At 38.4% G+C, this 22097-nt stretch overlaps 2 protein-coding genes across 5 annotated transcripts in view; both read right to left on the bottom strand.

The window, feature by feature from the left end:
* LOC119626262 (probable ATP-dependent DNA helicase HFM1) overlaps positions 1–22097 on the bottom strand; it is a 137425-nt gene that overhangs the window by 62569 nt on the left and 52759 nt on the right. For 3 of the 4 annotated variants that reach the window (XM_073008594.1, XM_073008595.1, XM_073008596.1), the window contains 2 exons: positions 3260–3405; positions 2295–2389 (listed from right to left, as the gene is read on the bottom strand). The gene's annotated coding sequence lies outside the window, so the exon portion shown is untranslated. Of the gene's footprint in view, positions 1–2294; positions 2390–3259; positions 4996–22097 lie in introns of those variants that run through there. The other variant, XM_073008597.1, reaches the window with a different exon arrangement.
* LOC103225900 (uncharacterized) overlaps positions 19566–22097 on the bottom strand; it is a 77838-nt gene continuing 75306 nt past the window's right edge. Inside the window, 1 exon segment of the mRNA XM_073007859.1 lies at positions 19566–20083. Coding sequence (XP_072863960.1) covers positions 19566–20083 — 518 coding nt within the window.

Raw genomic sequence — 22097 nt, 5'->3', positions numbered from 1 at the left:
GTTGCAGTGAGCCAAGAGTGTGCCACTGCACTCCAGCCTGGGCAACCAAAGAGGCTCTCTCAAAAAAAAAAAAAAAAAAAAAAAACCCACAAATTCTTTGATATTCTCCCCTCTGAGAGATGAACTTAATCCCTCTTGCCTTCATGTGACCAAGACTCAGTGACTTGCTTCTAAAAAACAGAATAAAGTAGAAGTAATGATGTGTGACTTCAGAGACAAAGATATAAAAAAGTACTGCTGCTTCTGATTTAGTCTGTCTGTCTTTCTCTCTCTTTCTCTCTTGGATCATTCATCCTGAGAAAAGTCAGCTGCCATGCTATGAGGAAAGATCCACCTGGCAAAAGACTGAGGCCTACCAACAACTGTGAGAAACTGAGGCCTCTAACTTATAGCTCCGTGAGTGAGACTACTTAGAAGTGAATCTTCAAGATCCAGAAAAGCCTTCAGATGACTGCAGCCCTAGCTGACATATCTTACAATCTGAAGAGAGCCTTTGACCCAGAGCCACTTAGCTTAGATACTCCCAGATTCCTAACCCACATAGGCTGTGTGAGATAATAAATTCTGGTTGTTTCTAGATGATTTGTTTTAGGGTAATTTGTTAAAAGGAACAGAAAACGAATACAATATGCCACCATTTGTGTTTAAATGGTGGAAAAATAAAATTACATTTTCTTATTTACATATGCAAAAAATATTATACAGAAAAGATATACCAATGATTACAGAACTAGGGGAGGGAAAGGGGAGAGATGGGAATTGAACAACTGTGTAGGTGGGGATATATATGGAAGAATTTTAGTTGTATATATTCCTTCACTTTGATTTTTGAACTAAGTAAATGTATTACCTAGTTGAAACAGAAATTTTTTAAGTGATATGAATATTTATATAGATATTCTTTTAATATAGACTTAATTACTCTTTGAGATCTGAAAGTTTTGAACCTCTGTGCATTAGAATAATTCAACAAGTCAGGCTTTAATTTGGTATTCAACAACCCCAAGTTGAATGAATGAATGAAAAAACCCTCTGGAAGCCACATAACCAGATGTAGGTTAGCTTTAGAAGCAAGATGAAAATTGTGACAGCAACAGTAGCACTATATACTTTCATTTCTTATAAACTGAAAAATAAACAGTCATAAACTCAGAAAGAGTAGTTGAACACTAAGTACATACAAAATTCAAAACTTTTTGTAACTTTAACTTATTTTCAATGATTTAGACATTTCTGTTATTTTTATTGGAGCTGAATTTTTTTCTACCAGATCTATTTTTAATGGTGCTGATTTCAAACCTTGTTGAAACACTAAAAGTAAAACAGATACAAATTTCTCGGTTTGTCTGCTCTTGTCTCTAAACGTATTTGGGACTGTTGTAACTTTTTGTTTTGTTATCTATTAGTTTCTATATTCTATCCTGTAACTTACTAGTAGAAATACAGACCTAGCTGGCTTGAAAAAATTACTACTTTTCCAAGTCAAAGTAACAAATCATAATGAGATGGATTTTTCAAGGCTCTGATATAAAGCAAAGTTGATCGTATTCATTCCAAAGCAATATTCACATCTGCAACAGTATGCAGTACTATCTCTGCATTTAAATGTTCAATAAGATGTCTGTGCAAACTAATGAAAAAAAAAACTTTGCATTACAAATATGCAGTTCAATGCCATAACTCTTAATTTTTAACTTTAATAATATATAATATACCCATTGCCACTTTACTAATTCATGAACTATAACTTAATTTCCAAAAGCATAAAAGAAAAACTTAAAAAGTCAGTTCAGCTTCTAAAAAGGCTTCAGATATCTCTCTCTACTCTATGGCTGTAGAAGACAGATTATTGCTTTAACAAAAGTTGAAGCATAAATTACATCCTACTTTCTCCAAAAAAGAATACATTAAATACCTTACTAATAGGTCCCAGATTTCCTCTATTATTAAAATAAGATGTGAAAATAGTTCTCCTTTATTACAAATTAGTAATTATAAATTTATATAATTTCATATTTAAATTATAATATAATCATAATTACTATGGCTTTATTACAAATTAGGGTTTGTTATAAATACATGCTTGCCAATAACTACCACTGAATAAAACTTCTAACTTTAAAAAAAATTATTAAATTCCCTAAAGTGACACAAACTTTCCAGTTAAATTGCTGAAAACTTTACAGAAAATGGCCTTAAAAAAATCTCCAAACCAAATTTTCCTTTGATATTCTAAAAGGAAATAAGATAAGCTATACTAGCATTAGTATCTTTTTGGAACATTTTTGTATTACCTGCTTTTTACAGTGTCTCTACAAACTAACATCTGAATGTACTTGTCTCTTGTGCTTAATCGAGTTGTGATAACTGCAGTAGCTGTAGTGTCAAACTGGGGAAAAAACAAACAGAAATTTAGTGAAGAAGGGCACATCTTGGTACCAGTCCTCTGCAATAACTCAAGACTTTCATTTTATATTAAACAGTCTCCTTGTCTGAAATAATACTTCGAAAAGGCCTTAAAAATGCTCTCACTTTGTTAACCTAAAATTTAATTTAAAAGCTTTCCAAGAGTATAGCTGTAAATATCATTTTGGTTTCAATGTAACATAATTTTGGCAATGATAAAATCAAAACAAACTCTGGTAACTGTATAAAAGTTGTAAGATTTGGTATAGTTTACATATAATCTGATTACTCTATGAAATTATAGAATTGTATAACACAATATTTACAAATGTTTTGAAAATATGCTCTTCCTGATGTTCCCATACTACCTGCAAAAATGACTTAGTCATGTATTTGTCAGAGTAGGGTATGTTTTGAAATGTATTTGGGCTGACTTTTGTCATAATGCCTGGGAACACTATTAGCATTTACTGTTAGGACCCAGGGATGTTACATGCTCTGTAATGTGACAGCCTGAAACAAGATAAACCTGTTCCATCCAAAATGCTGAGTACCTCCATTCAGAATTTAAAAAAAACAAAACAAACAAAAAGTCATAATTTAAAAAAGACCTTTAACAGAATACCCATTCATAAACCCATCCCTTCATCAGCCAATGTGAGCTTACACAGAATGAAGGAAGTATGTCCCAGTTGGTGAGGCTTGTTTTACTTTTATTCCTCCATTAAAGGTAAATTTTCTCTGCTATATTACTTTTAAGCCTGATATAATTATGACAGCTAATCAAAAAATACACAATTTTTTTGTTTTTATCATGTTTTTAAGTATAAAAAGCAAAATTATTGTCACTTACTTGAGGTCGACCAGCTCTACCAATCATCTGTAGAATATCTGTTTCACTGTACTCTTCAAGCAGTCCTCCGGCATAATGCATTGTAGATTTTATAACTACTAGGTGAGCACGCAAATTTACTCCCATAGCTAAAGTACTGGTAGTAACTGCATCAGATGAAGACATAGTAATTTTGAGCCATTTAACTTTATTGCTTCAGGAAGACATTTTAATAAAAGACATTCTTATAAAAGTAATAAAAACTCATATATAAGACATTTAGAAAGGAAAAAAGAACATTACAATCTAAAATAGTAACACACTTAAATCCAAAAACTTATTAATTTCTTGTTTTTCAAATTACACTATGTTCAATAATATGACAAAGAACTAAACATTGCCAAAGAATCTACTGTAACATCTACATGAACAGGTAACCACTTAATTTTATATTCTCAGAAGAAAAGCACAAAACAAGCAGAATATTTGAGCTTTTCCTTTTTTACCTCTGAAAAATAATTTTCCAAAATATTTTAGAGTATCCATAAGAAATATGTGTTACTTATAAAGAACTGGTAAATCTCCAACAGTAAAAGCTCCTTCAACTACTTTTCTATCTGACAGCTCCATATCAGCATGATGATAAGCAGCACCATCTTTTAAGATGTCTGTAATAGAAATATATCAGCTGTTACTATTAATATTTCATCAATAATTGGCACCTTTCATCTGTATGTGAAAATGCTATTCAAAAATTATCTCTAAACCTACCTCTCAGTTTTGAATCTCTTATGGAATATGCATACTTCTGTAACCTATCTAAAAATACCATAAAATTATTGAGTTACTCTCAGGAACATTAAAGAACTCTGAAACAGTTTATTATTTTAAAACTTAGATGTATCAAAAAAATTTCACAATATCATTATCTGAAAACTATTTTTAAGAAGTAGAAAATATCCAACTTTCATATTCAAAAGTCCCTAAACTTATGAGCTATAATATTAAAGCTCACTTTTAAGCAAAGAATTTGCAAAACTCACTTTCCCCAAGAAAACAACATAATTGGTGATTAACAAGTCAGAATATAAGTCTACTCTCAAAATTTGCCTAAAAAAATTGTAAGAAGTAACAATTTTGAAAACTACTATATCACTGGTAAGTAAGCAAAACAAACAAACTAACAACAACAACAAAAAAATCCATGGAAATAAACAATAGTTGTTTCCAGTGCTCTGAAGCATGGCATTTAAAAAAACTGTTACAAGAAGCAAAGAAGGTCATAATTTAATGATAAAGGGGTCAATTCATCAAGAGCACATAAGAATTGTAAAAATATAAACACCCAACACTGAAGCATCAAAATATATAAAACATTACTGAGGGCAGAGCAAGACGGCGGAATAGGAACAGCTCCAGTCTCCAACTCCCAGCGCCAGCGACACAGAAGACCTGTGATTTCTGCATTTTCAACTGAGGTACTGGGTTCATCTCACTAGAAGAGTGCCAGACAATTGGTGCTGGTCAGCTGCTGCAGCCCCACCAGCCAGAGCTGAAGCAGGGCGAGGCATCGCCTCACCTGGGAAGTGCAAGGGGGAAGAGAATCCCTTTTCCTAGCGAGGGGAACTGAGACACACAACACCTGGAAAATCGGGTAACTCCCACCCCAATACTGTGCTCTACCAAGGATCTTAGAAAACGGGCACACCAGGAGATTATATCCTACACCTGACCGGGAGGGTACCACGCCCACAGAGCCTCCCTCATTGCTAGCACAGCAGTCTGTGATATCGCGGCAAGGCAGCAGCGAGGCTGGGGGAGGGGCACCCACCATTGCTGAGGCTTAAGTAGGTAAACAAAGCCACTGGGAAGCTCCAACTGGGTGGAGCTCACAGCAGCTCAAGGAAACCTGCCTGTCTCTGTAGACTCAACCTCTGGGGACAGGGCACAGCTAAACAACAACAACAAAAAGCAGCAGAAACCTCTGCAGATGCAAACGACTCTGTCTGACAGCTTTGAAGAGAGCAGTGGATCTCCCAACACGGAGGTTAAGATCTGAGAAGGGACAGACTGCCTGCTCAAGTGGGTCCCTGACCCCTGAGTAGCCTAACTGGGAGACATCCCCCACTAGGGGCAGACCAACATCGCACACCTCACACAGTGGAGAACACCCCTGAGAGGAAGCTTCCATAGCAAGAATCAGATAGGTACACTCGCTGTTCAGAAATATTCTATCTTCTGCAGCCTCTGCTGCTGATACCCAGGCAAACAGGGTCTGGAGTGGACCGCAAGCAATCTCCAAGCTGAGGGTCCTGACTGTTAGAAGGAAAACTAACAAACAGAAAGGACACCCACACCAAAACCCCATCGGTACGTCACCATCATCAAAGACCAGAGGCAGATAAAACCACAAAGATGGGGAAAAAGCAGGGCAGAAAACCTGGAAGTTCAAAAAATAAGAGCGCATCTCCCCCTGCAAAGGAGCGCAGCTCATCGCCAGCAACGGATCAAAGCTGGACGGAGAATGACTTTGACAAGATGAGAGAAGAAGGCTTCAGTCCATCAAACTTCTCAGAGCTAAAGGAGGAATTACGTACCCAACACAAAGAAACTAAAAATCTTGAAAAAAGAGTGGAAGAATTGATAACTAGAGTAATTAATGCAGAGAAGGTCATAAACGAAATGACAGCAATGAAAACCATGACATGAGAAATACATGACAAATGCACAAGCTTCAGTAACCGACTCGATCAACTGGAAGAAAGAGTATCAGCGATTGAGGATCAAATGAATGAAATGAAGCGAGAAGAGAAACCTAAAGAAAAAAGAAGGAAAAGAAATGAACAAAGCCTGCAAGAAGTATGGGATTATGTAAAAAGACCAAATCTACGTTTGATTGGGGTGCCTGAAAGTGAGGGGGAAAATGGAACCAAGTTGGAAAACACTCTTCAGGATATCATCCAGGAGAACTACCCCAACCTAGTAGGGCAGGCCAACATTCAAATTCAGGAAATACAGAGAACACCACAAAGATACTCCTCGAGAAGAGCAACTCCAAGACACATAATTGCCAGATTCACCAAAGTTGAAACGAAGGAAAAAATCTTAAGGGCAGCCAGAGAGAAAGGTCGGGTTACCCACAAAAGGAAGCCCATCAGACTAACAGCAGATCTCTCGGCAGAAACTCTACAAGCCAGAAGAGAATGGGGGCCAATATTCAACATTCTTAGAGAAGAGAATTTTCAACCCGGAATTTCATATCCAGCCAAACTAAGTTTCATAAGTGAAGGAGAAATAAAATCCTTTACAGATAAGCAAATGCTTAGAGATTTTGTCACTACCAGGCCTGCCTTACAAGAGACCCTGAACGAAGCACTAAACATGGAAAGGAACAACCCATACCAGCCATTGCAAAAACATGCCAAAATGTAAAGACCATCCAGGCTAGGAAGAAACTGCATCAACTAACGAGCAAAATAACCAGTTAATATCATAATGGCAGGATCAAGTTCACACATAACAATATTAACCTTAAATGTAAATGGACTAAATGCTCCAATTAAAAGACACAGACTGGCAAACTGGATAAAGAGTCAAGACCCATCAGTCTGCTGGATTCAGGAGACCCATCTCACATGCAGAGACATACATAGGCTCAAAATAAAGGGATGGAGGAAGATCTACCAAGCAAATGGAGAACAAAAAAAAAGCAGGGGTTGCAATACTAGTCTCTGATAAAAGAGACTTTAAACCATCAAAGATCAAAAGAGACAAAGAAGGCCATTACATAATGGTAAAGGGATCAATTCAACAGGAAGAGCTAACTATCCTAAATATATATGTACCCAATACAGGAGCACCCAGATTCATAAAGCAAGTCCTTAGAGACTTACAAAGAGACTCAGACTCCCATACAATAATAATGGGAGACTTCAACACTCCACTGTCAACATTAGACAGATCAATGAGACAGAAAGTTAACAAGGATATCCAGGAATTGAACTCATCTCTGCAGCAAGCAGACCTAATAGACATCTATAGAACTATCCACCCCAAATCAACAGAATATACATTCTTCTCAGCACCACATTGCACTTATTGCAAAATTGACCACATAATTGGAAGTAAAGCACTCCTCAGCAAATGTAAAAGAACAGAAATTATAACAAACTGTCTCTCAGACCACAGTGCAATCAAACTAGAACTCAGGACTACGAAACTCAATCAAAACCACTCAACTACATGGAAACTGAACAACCTGCTCCTGAATGACTACTGGGTACATAATGAAATGAAGGCAGAAATAAAGATGTTCTTTGAAACCAATGAGAACAAAGATACAATATACCAGAATCTCTGGGACACATTTAAAGCAGTGTGTAGAGGGAAATTTATAGCACTAAATGCACACAAGAGAAAGCTGGAAAGATCTAAAATTGGCACTCTAACATCACAATTAAAAGAACTAGAGAAACAAGAGCAAACACATTCAAAAGCTAGCAGAAGGCAAGAAATAACTAAGATCAGAGCAGAACTGAAGGAGATAGAGACACAAAAAACCCTCCAAAAAATCAATAAATCCAGGAGTTGGTTTTTTGAAAAGATCAACAAAATTGATAGACCACTAGCAAGACTAATAAAGAAGAAAAAAGAGAAGAATCAAATAGACGCAATAAAAAATGATAAAGGGGATATCACCACCGACCCCACAGAAATAAACTACCATCAGAGAATACTATAAACACTTCTACGCAAATAAACTAGAAAATCTAGCAGCACACCAACATGGCACAAGTATACATATGTAACAAACCTGCACATGTACCCTAGAACTTAAAGTATAATAATAATAATAAATAAAATAATTAAAAAAACATTATTAAAGGACATGAAGAGAGAGATAGACAGCAATACAATAACAGTTGGGGTCTTCAAAATCCCACTTTCAATAACAATAGATTAACCAGACAGAAAGTTAACAAAGAAATACTGGACTTGAATTGTACTTTGAGTCAAATGGACCTAACAGACAAATATAGAACTTTGCATTCAATAGCAGCAGAATGTATATATGCTTTTCTAGTGCATATGAAACATTCTACACGACAGATGATACATTAAGCCACAAAACTAGATTTAGCTATTTTTAATTAATCTAAATTCAAGACAATTGAAATCATATGTAGTATCATTTCTGACCACAACAATATGAAATTAGAAATCAATAACAGGAAAAATCTTGAAAAAAACCACAAGTATGTGGAAACTAAACAACATGCTCCTTAACAATCAATGGTCAAAGAAACCAAAAGGGAAATTTAAAAATATCTTGAGACAAGAAACAATGGAAAGATAACACACCAAAACCTATGAGATGTGGCCAAAGTAGTTCTAAGAGGATTTTTTTTTTTTTTTTTTTTTGAGATGGAGTTTCACTTTTGTGGCCTAGGCTGGAGTGCAATGGCACGATCTCAGCTCACTGCAACCTATGCCTCCCGGGTTCAAGCGATTCTCCTGCCTCAGCCTCCTGAGTAGCTGGGATTACAGGCATGTGCCACCACACCTGGCTAATTTTGTATTTTTAGTAGAGACACGGTTTCCCCATGTTGGTCAGGTTGGTCTTGAACTCATGAGGAAATTTTAAGCATTAAGTGTCTACATGAAAAAAGAAGATATTAAATAGACAGCCTAACATTATACCTACAGGAGCGAGCAAAAGAACAAACTAAATGCAAAGTTAGCAAAAGAAAGGAAATAATAAAGATCTGAACAGAAATAAATCAAATACAGCACAACAACCAAAAAAACATAGAAAATGATCAATAAAACCAAGACTTGGTTCTTTGAAAAAATAAAATAAACATCTAGCTAGACTAAGGAAAAAAAAAGAACCAAATAAAATAAAAAATGAAATTGGAGAAGTTACAACAGATGCCTCAGAAATTAAAGAGATCATAAGGGACTATTACGAACAATTATATATTAATACTAACAAATTGGATAACATATAGGAAATGGACAAACTCCTAGAAAAATATAATCTGCTAAGTTTGAATCAGGAAGAAACAGAAAGCTTAAACAGACCAATAACACATAATGAGATTGAAGTAGTAATGAAAAATCTTCCAACAAGGAAAAGCCCAGAACCAGATAGCATCACAACTGAATTCTACCAAACATTCAAAGAAGAATCACTACCAATACTTCATAAACTATTCCAAAAAATACAGCTAGAGGGAATATTTCCAAACATATTTTGTGAGGCCACTATCACTTTGATACCTAGGTCACATAAAGACACTACAAGAAAACTACAGGCCAGTATCTCTGATGAATATTGATGCAAAAATCCTCAATATAATGTAAGCAAACTGAATTCAACAACACAACAAAAAGGATTATACATCATGGCCAAGTGGATTTATTCCTGGCAAGTAAGGCTGGTTTAATACATGCAAATCAACCACTGTGTCATATCATATTAACAGAATGAAAGATAAAAAACACAAGATCATCTCAATTGGTGCAGAAAAAGCATTTGATAAGTTCAACATCCTTTCTTGATAAAATCTCTTAAGATGCAGGCATATAAGGAAAACTTCTCAACTAACGTTAACAAAAGTCACTTATGAAAAGCCCACAGCCAACATCATAATGAATGGGGAACAACTGAAAGCTTTTCCACTAAGACACAGTACAAGGCAGGGATGCCCACTCTGTTTTTTTTTTATAAGAAATTTTTAATCATTTCCTAATTTCTATTCAATTTACTTTGCAACAAACATGTAAAGGTATAATTTTACCTCTGCAATAGGTCTGGAAATAGTAACACTTAAAACTTCTTGCAGTGGGGTAACTTGTAGTACAGAAACTCACATAAACACACAAATTCAATATAAAAATGATGCCAGTTATCATATGTGCCAGTTATCACACGATTGTGTCCCAGCCCTGAATTCACCCTCAAGTACTCCAGGCTTTGAGATGTGGGGCTTGGGCTCTGCAAAACCTTTTCTTTTGCTTGCGGTTCCCTGTTAGATTCCGACACTAGAGGGCCCCAGGAGCCTATTGGTTCTCTGTTACTTTATTACAGGGCAACAGCCCTTCACCCTGGCAGTGATAGCACAGTTTGTTCCACTTTCCAGATTTTGAAAAGTGCCTGCAGACCTAGGCTCATTGCACCTTCAGCGGTGCCAGCGTCATCTAGGAAGTGTCTCCTTCTCAGATACTGAGTCTCAGCTCCACAAGACCCCAGTCCTAGGAACTCCTGAGATACTGACAGCAGCCAGGATGCACTTTCTCTTCAGAGCTCTAAGCCCCATGCCGGGATCTCTCTTCTCACTTTCCAGTTTCTGATACCAACTCCTTTCCTTTATTCCCCACCATAGTGGGTGGGAGCTGTTTGCTGCAGTTTTCAACTCTGTGTTACCTTTTTGTGTTTTAGATTTCTAAAACTTGAGCAAACAATTCCCTATATGAACTTCATGGTGAAACGCCTCACATAGTTTTTGAATTGCTGACTAATTTATTTCTCCTTGATGTCTATCCGAATCTTGCCCACCCTTTCAGGCCCGTCTTTCCCCACAGGTTTTTCTCTTTGCAGACTGGATGAATCTCCAGGTCCTCCAAATGACTACATTATATCATGCACACCTCAGTTACAGACCTCTGGGTAGTTATTTTAGTATTCACGCTTTATTACAGACTTCTAGGTTTTTACAGTCATATTGAAGACATGGTATTTTGTTATTAACTAGCATATATGCTCTTCAGGGACAGAGAACAAACCTCAATGTTCTTGGGATGTTTTTCATGTGTCTTTGGAAAATCAAAATGGTAAAAGTGAAAATAAATATGTCCCATCCAAACTTAGAATTTTCATTAGTTACAGAGCTAAGATGATCCTGGAAGCTGCCACCTAGCTAACAAGCCTGTCCTATTTGGGAGAGTATGGGCATGGGGGATAATTCTAAGTTAGGAGAAAGGTCTTTAAGCATTAAAAAGACAATTAGGCCGATCATGGTGGCAAACACCTGTAATCCCAGCACTTTGGGAGGCCAAGACGGGCAGATCACTTGAGGTCAGGAGTTCAAAACCAGCCTGGCCAACATGGTGAAACCCCATCTCTACTAAAAATACAAAAAACAAACAATAAAAAATAGCCAGGCATGATGGCACATGCCTGTAATCCCAGCTACTCAGGAGACTGAGGCAGGAGAATCACTTGAACCTGGGAGGCAGAGTGAGCCGAGATTGCGGCACTGCACTCCAGCCTGGGCAACAGATCAAGACTCTATCTCAAAACAAAACAAAACAAAACAAAAGACAATTATTCCAAGGTATGTTCATTAATTCAGAATGCGTTTTTTTTTTTTTTTTTTTTTTTTGGTGGAAAGTTGTTAATATTATTCATTTTTCTTTTTTTTATTATTATTTTTTTATTTTACTTTAAGTTCTAGGGTACATATGGATAACGTGCAGGTTTGTTACATATGTATGCCTGTGCCATGTTGGCGTGCTGCACCCATCAACTCGTCATTTACATCAGGTATAACTCCCAATGCAATCCTTCCCCCCTCCCCCCTCCCCATGATAGGCCCCAGTGTGTGATGTTCCCATTCCCGAGTCCAAGTGATCTCATTGTTCAGTTCCCACCTATGAGTGAGAATATGCAGTGTTTGGTTTTCTGTTCTTGCGATAGTTTGCTGAGAATGATGGTTTCCAGCTGCATCCATGTCCCTACAAAGGACACAAACTCATCCTTTTTTATGACAGCATAGTATTCCATGGTGTATATGTGCCACATTTTCTTAATCCAGTCTGTCACTGATGGACATTTGGCTTGTTTCCAAGTCTTTGCTATTGTGAATAGTGCCGCAATAAACATACCTGTGCATGTGTCTTTATAGCAGCATGATTTAGAATTCTTTGGGTATATACCCAGTAATGGGATGGCTGGGTCATATGGTACTTCTAGTTCTAGATCCTTGAGGAATCGCCATACTGTTTTCCATAATGGTTGAACTAGTTTACAATCCCACCAACAGTGTAAAAGTGTTCCTATTTCTCCACATCCTCTCCAGCATCTGTTGTTTCCTGATTTTTTAATGATCGCCATTCTAACTGGTGTGAGATGGTATCTCATTGTGGTTTTGATTTGCATTTCTCTGATAGCCAGTGATGATGAGCATTTTTTCATGTGTCTGTTGGCTGTATGAATGTCTTCTTTTGAGAACTGTCTGTTCATATGCTTTGCCCACTTTGTGATGGGGTTGTTTGTTATTTTCTTGTAAATTTGTTTGAGTTCTTTGTAGGTTCTGGATATTAGCCCTTTGTCAGATGAGTAGATTGCAAAAATTTTCTCCCATTCTGTAGGTTGCCTGTTCACTCTGATGGTAGTTTCTTTTGCTGTGCAGAAGCTCTTTAGTTTAATTAGATCCCATTAGTCAATTTTGGCTTTTGTTGCCATTGCTTTTGGTGTTTTAGACATGAAGTCCTTACCCATGCCTATGTCCTGAATGGTATTACCTAGGTTTTCTTCTAGGGTTTCTATGGTATTAGGTCTAACATTTAAGTCTCTAATCCACCTGGAGTTAATTTTTGTATAAGGAGTAAGGAAAGGATCCAGTTTTAGCTTTCTACTTATGGCTAGCCAATTTTCCCGGCACCATTTATTAAATAGGGAATCCTTTCCCCATTTCTTGTTTTTCTCAGGTTTGTCAAAGATCAGATGTCTGTAGATGTGTGGTATTATTTCTGAGGACTCTGTTCTGTTCCATTGGTCTATATCTCTGTTTTGGTACCAGTACCATGCTGTTTTGGTTACTGTAGCCTTGTAGTATAATTTGAAGTCAGGTAGCGTGATGCCTTCAGCTTTGTTCTTTTGACTTAGGATTGTCTTGGCAATGCAGGCTCTTTTTTGATTCCATATGAACTTTAAAGTAGTATTTTCCAATTCTGTGAAGAAAGTCATTGGTAGCTTGATGGGGATGGCATTGAATCTATAAATAACCTTGGGCAGTATGGCCATTTTCACAATATTGATTCTTCCTATCCATGAGCATGGTATGTTCTTCCATTTGTTTGTGTCCTCTTTTATTTCACTGAGCAGTGGTTTGTAGTTCTCCTTGAAGAGATCCTTTACATCCCTAGTAAGTTGGATTCCTAGGTATTTTATTCTCTTTGAAGCAATTGTGAATGGAAGTTCATTCATGATTTGGCTCTCTGTTTGTCTGTTACTGGTGTATAAGAATATTTGTGATTTTTGCACATTAATTTTGTATCCTGAGACGTTGCTGAAGTTTCTTATAAGTTTAAGGAGATTTTGGGCTGAGACAATGGGGTTTTCTAAATATACAATCATGTCATCTGCAAACAGGGACAATTTGACTTCTTGTTTTCCTAACTGAATACCCTGGATTTCTTTCTCTTGCCTGATTGCCCTAGACAGAACTTCCAACACTATGCTGAACAGGAGTGGTGAGAGAGGGCATCCCTGTCTTGTGCCAGTTTCCAAAGGGAATATTTCCAGTTTTTGCCCATTCAGTATGATATTGGCTGTGGGTTTGTCATAAATAGCTCTTATTATTTTGAGATACGTTCCATCAACACCGAATTTATTGAGCGTTTTTAGCATGAAGGGCTGTTGAATTTTGTCAAAGGCCTTTTCTGCATCAATTGAGATAATCATGTGGTTTTTGTCTTTGGTTCTGTTTATATGCTGGATTACGTTTATTGACTTGCGTATGTTGAACCAGCCTTGCATCCCAGGGAGGAAGCCCACTTGATCATGGTGGATAAGCTTTTTGATGTGCTGCTGGATCTGGTTTGCCAGTATTTTATTGAGGATTTTTGCATCAATGTTCATCAGGGATATTGGTCTAAAATTCTCTTTTTTGGTTGTGTCTCTGTCAGGCTTTGGTATCAGGATGATGTTGGCCTCATAAAATGAGTTAGGGAGGATTCCCTCTTTTTCTATTGATTGGAATAGTTTCAGAAGGAATGGTACCAGCTCCTCCTTGTACCTCTGGTAGAATTCAGCTGTGAATCCATCTGGTCCTGGACTTTTTTTGGTTGGTAGGCTATTAATTATTGCCTCAATTTCAGAGCCTGCTATTGGTCTATTCAGGAATTCAGTTTCTTCCTAGTTTAGTCTTGGGAGAGTGTAAGTGTCCAGGAAATTATCCATTTCTTCTAGATTTTCTAGCTTATTTGCATAGAGGTGTTTATAGTATTCTCTGATGGTAGTTTGTATTTCTGTGGGGTCGGTGGTGATATCCCCTTTATCATTTTTTATTGCGTCTATTTGATTCTTCTCTCTTTTCTTCTTTATTAGTCTTGCTAGCGGTCTATCAATTTTGTTGATCTTTTCAAAAAACCAACTCCTGGATTCATTGATTTTTTGGAGGGTTTTTTGTGTCTCTATCTCCTGCAGTTCTGCTCTGAACTTAGTTATTTCTTGCCTTCTGCTAGCTTTTGAATGTGTTTGCTCTTGCTTCTCTAGTTCTTTTAATTGTGATGTTAGAGTGCCAATTTTAGATCTTTCCAGCTTTCTCTTGTGTGCATTTAGTGCTATAAATTTCCCTCTACACACTGCTTTAGATGTGTCCCAGAGATTCTGGTATGTTGTATCTTTGTTCTCATTGGTTTCAAAGAACATCTTTATTTCTGCCTTCATTTCATTATGTACCCAGTAGTCATTCAGGAGCAGGTTATTCAGTTTCCATGTAGTTGAGCGGTTTTGATTGAGTTTCGTAGTCCTGAGTTCTAGTTTGATTGCACTGTGGTCTGAGTGACAGTTTGTTATAATTTCTATTCTTTTACATTTGCTGAGGAGTGCTTTACTTCCAATTATGTGGTCAATTTTGGAATAAGTGCAATGTGGTGCTGAGAATAATATATATTCTGTTGATTTGGGGTGGAGAGTTCTGTAGATGTCTATTAGGTCTGCTTGCTGCAGAGATGAGTTCAATTCCTGGATATCCTTGTTAACTTTCTGTCTCATTGATCTGTCTAATGTTGACAGTGGGGTGCTGAAGTCTTCCATTATTATTGTATGGGAGTCTAAGTCTCTTTGTAAGTCTTTAAGGGCTTGCTTTATGAATCTGGGTGCTCCTGTATTGGGTGCATATATATTTAGGTTAGTTCTTCCTGTTGAATTGATCCCTTTACCATTACGTAATGGCCTTCTTTGTCTCTTTTGATCTTTGATGGTTTAAAGTCTGTTTTATCAGAGACTAGTATTGCAACCTCTGCTTTCTTTTGTTCTCCATTTGCTTGGTAGACCTTCCTCCATCCCTTTATTTTGAGTCTATGTATGTCTCTGCATGTGAGATGGCTCTCATGAATACAGCAGACTGATGGGTCTTGATTCTTTATCCAGTTTGCCAGTCTGTGTCTTTTAATTGGAGCATTTAGTCCATTTACATTTAAGGTTAATATTGTTATGTGTGAACTTGATCCTGCCATTATGATATAACTGGTTATTTTGCTCGTTAGTTGATGCAGTTTCTTCCTAGCCTGGATGGTCTTTACATTTTGGCATGTTTTTGCAATGGCTGGTATGGGTTGTTCCTTTCCATGTTTAGTGCTTCCTTCAGGGTCTCTTGTAAGGCAGGCCTGGTAGTGACAAAATCTCTAAGCATTTGCTTATCTGTAAAGGATTTTATTTCTCCTTCACTTATGAAACTTAGTTTGGCTGGATATGAAATTCTGGGTTGAAAATTCTTTTCTTTAAGAATGTTGAATATTGGCCCCCACTCTCTTCTGGCTTGGAGAGTTTCTGCCAAGAGATCCGCTGTTAGTCTGATGGGCTTTCCTTTGTGGGTAACCCAACCTTTATCTCTGGCTGCCCTTAAGATTTTTTCCTTCATTTCAATTTTGGTGAATCTGACAATTATGTGTCTTGGAGTTGCTCTTCTCGAGGAGTATCTTTGTCGTGTTCTCTGTATTTCCTGAATTTGAATGTTGGCCTGCCCTACTAGGTTGGGGAAGTTCTCCTGGATGACATCCTCAAGAGTGTTTTCCAACTTGGTTCCATTTTCCCCCTCACTTTCAGGCACCCCAATCTGACGTAGATTTGGTCTTTTTACATAATCCCATACTTCTTGCAGGCTTTGTTCATTTCTTTTCCTTCTTTTTTCTTTAGGTTTCTCTTCTCGCTTCATTTCATTCATTTGATCCTCAATCGCTGATACTCTTTCTTCCAATTGATCGAGTCGGTTACTGAAGCTTGTGCATTTGTCACGTATTTCTCATGTCATGGTTTTCATTGCTGTCCTTTCGTTTATGGCCTTCTCTGCATTAATTACTCTAGTTATCAATTCTTCCACTTTTTTTTCAAGATTTTTAGTTTCTTTGTGTTGGGTATGTAATTCCTCCTTTAGCTCTGAGAGGTTTGATGGACTGAAGCCTTCTTCTCTCATCTCGTCAAAGTCATTCTCCGTCCAGCTTTGATCTGTTGCTGGTGATGAGCTGTGTTCCTTTGTAGTGGGAAATGCGCTCTTATTTTTTGAATTTCCAGGTTTTCTGCTCTGCTTTTTCCCCATCTTTGTGGTTTTATCTGCCTCTGGTCTTTGATGATGGTGACGTACCGATGGGGTTTTGGTGTGGGTGTCCTTTCTGTTTGTTAGTTTTCCTTCTAACAGTCAGGACCCTCAGCTGTAGGTCTGTTGGAGTTTGCTTGCGGTCCACTCCAGACCCTGTTTGCCTGGGTATCAGCAGCAGAGGCTGCAGAAGATAGAATATTGCTGAACAGCGAGTGTACCTGTCTGATTCTTGCTATGGAAGCTTCCTCTCAGGGGTGTTCTCCACCGTGTGAGGTGTGCGATGTTGGTCTGCCCCTAGTGGGGGATGTCTCCCAGTTAGGCTACTCAGGGGTCAGGGACCCACTTGAGCAGGCAGTCTGTCCCTTCTCAGATCTCAACCTCCGTGTTGGGAGATCCACTGCTCACTTCAAAGCTGTCAGACAGAGTCATTTGCATCTGCAGAGGTTTCAGCTGCTTGTTGTTGTTGTTAAGCTGTGCCCTGTCCCCAGAGGTGGAGTCTACAAAGACAGGCAGGTTTCCTTGAGCTGCTGTGAGCTCCACCCAGTTGGAGCTTCCCAGCCGCTTCGTTTATCTACTTAAGCCTCAGCAATGGCGGGCACCCCTCCCCCAGCCTCGCTGCTGCCTTGCTGCGAGATCGCAGACTGTTGTGCTAGCAATGAGGGAGGCTCTGTGGGCATGGGGCCCTCTGGGCCAGGTGTGGGATATAATCTCCTGGTGTGCCCGTTTTCTAAGATCCTTGGTAGAGCGCAGTATTGGGGTGGGAGTTACCCGATTTTCCAGGTGTTGTGTGTCTCAGTTCCCCTGGCTAGGAAAAGGGATTCCCTTCCCCCTTGCACTTCCCAGGTGAGGCGATGCCTCGCCCTGCTTCAGCTCTGGCTGGTCAGGCTGCAGCAGCTGAATAGCACTGATTGTTAGGCACTCCCTAGTGAGACAAACCCAGTACCTCAGTTGAAAATGCAGAAATCACCTGTCTTCTGTGTCGCTCGCGCCAGGAGTTGGAGACTGGAGCTGTTCCTATTCGGCCATCTTGCTCCGCCCCCGCCCACTCTCACCACTTCTGTCCAACATAGTACTGGAGGTACTAGCAAGAGCAATCAGATAAGAAAAAAATAAATAAAAGGTAGTCAGGTTTGAAGGGAAGAAGTAAAATTATCTTTACAACATTATCTTACATGTAAAAAAACTCAAAGACTCATTAAAAACTGTTAGAACTAATAATTCAGTAAAGTTGCAGGATTCAGAATCAATATACAGAGATTAGTAGCATTTTTAAACATAAATAATAATTTAACTGAAAAAGAAATCTAGAAAACAATACCAGTTATGATGGTATCAAAAAATAAAATGCTTAGGAATAAGTTTAATTAAGGAAGTAAAAGATCTGTACACTGAAAGTTATCAAACAATGGTGACAGAAATTCAAGACAAAAGTAAATGGAAAGATATCCTGTGTTGATGGATTGAAAGAATTAATATCATTAAAATGTCCATACTACCCAAAGAAGTACAGATTCAATACAGTCCCTATCAAAATTCCAACGGCATCCTTCACAGAAACAGAAGAAAAAAATCATAAAATTAGTATGGAACCACAATAAACCCTGGATAGTGACAGCAAAACTGAGAAGGAAAAGAATGTTGGAGGTACACACTTTCTGATTTAAAATTATACTACAAAGCTAGACTAACCAAAACAATACAGTACTTGCATAAAAACAGAAAAGTAGACCAATGGAATGGAAGAGAGAGCCCAGAATAAGTCCACACATACACAGTCAACTAATTTTCCATCAGGGCACCAGAAGAAATAGGGAAACAATAGTTTCTTCCATAAATGAGGCTGGAAAAACAATTTCCATATCAAAAAAATAAAATTGCACTCTTATACCATACACAAAATCAACTCAAAAATTGACAAAAGATCTAAATGTAAGACCTGAAATCATAAAACTCCCAGAAGAGAACATAGGGCAAAGCACCTTGATATTGGCCTTGGCAATGAATTTTTGGGGTATCATACCAAAAGCTCTGACTATAAAAGCCAAAATAAATAAATGGGACTACATCTAACTAAAAAGCTTCTGCAAAGCAAAGGAAACAATCATCAAAATAAAAAAGACAATCTATGGACTAGAAAAAAATATTCGGAAACCACATATCTGATAAGGGGTTAATATCCAAACTTTATAAAGAACTCTTACAAATTAATCGCATTAAAAAAGCCAATTTGAAAGTGAGCAAATGATCTGAAAGAACATTTCTCCAAAGAAAACATAAAGGTTGATCGATCCAATTAAAAGCAGCTGCAGTCTACAACATTAACAGAGAGGAATGAAAAGGGGTGAGTGAATTCAGCACTTTTAACTGACATATCGAGGTTCTTGCATTGGAACTGAGTGGGCAAACACAATTCATGGAGAACAAAGAAAGTGGGGGGTGGGGGGGCAACAGCCCACCCAGGAGTGGCATGGAGCCAAAGGAACCACCACCCTCAGCCAAGGGAACCAGTGAGTGAGTGTGCAGCCCCATCCAGGAAACCACGCTTCTCCCACAAATCTTTGCAGCCCATGGGTAAGGAGATCCCCTCGTGAGCCCATGCCACCAGGGCCTTGGGTCTGATACACAGAGCTGTGGGAGTCTTGAGAGAGCAGCCACTCAGGCACACACAGAGATCCAGGAGTTTTACATAAATCCATCAGTACATATCCCTAGGAAGGGAGGTGAATCCAGGAAGCCAAAAATATCATTCTGTGGGCCCCACTTCCATGGCACCTCACAAGTTAAGACCCACTGGAATCCCAGCAAGCCAATGGCACTGGCTTGGAATCCCAGCAAGCAATGGCAGTGGGTTGGAGTCTGCCAGAGATAGGTCTGAGTTCCTGGAGGTAGGGGAAGACGCCATCTCTGTGGTTCAGTTGATTCAGTTGATTTAGCTGCTCCAGCTTGCCAGCTTTGGAGAATACAGGTGTCCTGGACAAGGAAGGGTCCCCCACAACGCAGCACACCTGCTCTACCAAATAACAGTCAGACTGCTTCTTTGGTGGGGGGCAGGCCCTGATCCCATTCTGCTGACTGGGTGAGATATCCCAACGGGTTTCCAGCCACCTTCTACAGGTACATGCAGACTGGCAACAGGTCAGTACTCCCCTGGGATGGAGCTTCCAGAGGAAGTAGTTGGCTGTCATCTTTGCTGTTTCACAGCCTTCACTGGTGATACTTCCAGGTATGGGAGAAACTGAGGCAACTAGGGTTTGGAGCAGATCCCCAGCAAACTGCAGCAGCCCTACAGTAGAGTGGCCTGTTAAAAGCAAAACAAACAAACAAACAGAAAACAACAACAATATCAACAAAAAAGACCCCATAAAAACCTCAAAGGTCAGAAACATCAAAGATCAAAGGCAGATAAGCCCACAAAGATGAGAAAGAATCAACGTAAAAATGCTGAAAACTGAAAAAGCCATAGTGTCTCTTCTCCAAATGACTGTAACATTTCTCCAGCAAGGGCAAAGAACTGGGCTGAGGCTGAGATGGCAGAATTGACAGAAGTAGACTACAGAAGGTGGCTAATAACAAACTTCACTCAGCTAAAGGAGCATGTTATAACCTAATGCAAAAAAAAGGTAAGAATCATGGTAAAACAATACAGGAGCTGATAGCCAGAATAGCCAGTTTAGGGAGGAACATAACTGATCTGATGGAGCTGAGACACACCACACAAGAACTTCACAATGCAATCACAAGTATCAATAGCAGAATAGACCAAGTGGAGGAAAGAATCTCCAAGCTAGAAGATTATCTTTCTGAAATAAGACAGGCAGACTAGAATACAAAAGAAAAGAAAAGAAAAGAAAAGAAAAAGAATGAAAAGGAATGAACAAAACCTCCAAGAAATATGGGATTAAGTAAAGAAATCAAACTTACAACTGGCTGGTACCTGAAAGAAACAGGGAGAATGAAATCACATTGGAAAACATACTTCAAGAGAACTTCCAGGAGAACTTCCCCAACCTAGCAAGACAGGACAGCATTCAAATTCAGGAAATGCACAGAACCCCAGTAAGATACTCCACATGAACATCAACCTGAAGAGACATAATCATCAGATTCTCCAACATTGAAATGAAAGAAAAACGTTAAGGGCAGCCAGAGAGAAAGTCAGGTCACCTACAAAGGGAAACTCATCAAACTAACAGCGGATCTCTCAGCAGAAAACCTACAAGCCAGAAGAGACTGGGAGCCAATATTCAACATTCTTAAAGAAAAAAATTTCTAACTCAGAAATTCATATCTGGCCAAACTAAGCTTCATAAGCAAAGGATAAATAAGGTTCTTTTCAGAGAAGTAAATACTGAGGGAAGTCACCAGGCCTGCCTTGCAAGAGTTCCTGAAGAAAGCACTAAATATGGAAAGGAAAAGCCATTACCAGCCACTACAAAAACACACTGAAGTTCACAGACCAGTGACACTATGAAGCAACCACATAAACAACTCTGCAAAATAACCAGCTAGCATCATGATGACAGAATGAAATTCAAACATAACACTACTAATCTTAAATTGTACATGAGCTAAGTGCCCCAACTAAAAGGCACAGGATGGCAAGATGGATAAAGAGCCAAGACCCACTGATATGCAGTCTTCAAGAGACCCATCTCATATGCAAAGACACACATAGACTCAAAATAAGGCAATCAAGGAAAACTTACCAAGCAAATGGAAAATAGAAAAAAGCAGGGGTTGCAATCCTAGTTTCTGACAAAATAGACTTTAAACCAACAAAGATCAAAAAAGACAAAGAAGGGCATTACATAATGGTAAAGGGATCAATGCAACAAGAAGAGCTAATGATCCTAAATATATATGCACCCAATACAGGAGCACTCAGATTCGTAAAGCAAGTTCTTAGAGATCTACAAAGAGACTCAGACTCCCACACAATAATAGTGGAGACTTTAACAACCCATTGACAATATTAGACAGATCACTGAGACAGAAAATTAACAAGGATATTCAGGACCTGAACTCAGCTCTGGATCAAGTGGACCTGGTAGATAGCTACAGAACTTTCCACTCAAATTCAACAGAATATACATTCTTTTGATAGCTACACGGCATGTACTCTAAAACTGATTACATAATTGGAAGTAAAACTTCTCAGCAAATACAAAAGAATGGAAATCATAACAAACAGTCTCTTAGACCAGAGCACAATCAAATTAGAACTCAAGATAGAGAAATATACTCAAAACCACACAGCTACATGAAAACTGAACAACTTGCTTCTGAATGACTCTTAGGTAAATAATGAAATT

Source organism: Chlorocebus sabaeus, chromosome 20 (genome assembly GCF_047675955.1).
Source record: "Chlorocebus sabaeus isolate Y175 chromosome 20, mChlSab1.0.hap1, whole genome shotgun sequence".
NCBI classification, from domain to species: Eukaryota; Metazoa; Chordata; class Mammalia; order Primates; family Cercopithecidae; genus Chlorocebus; species Chlorocebus sabaeus.
The sequence above is the reverse complement of the archived record's forward strand: the minus strand, read 5'-3'. Positions and strand labels throughout refer to the sequence as shown.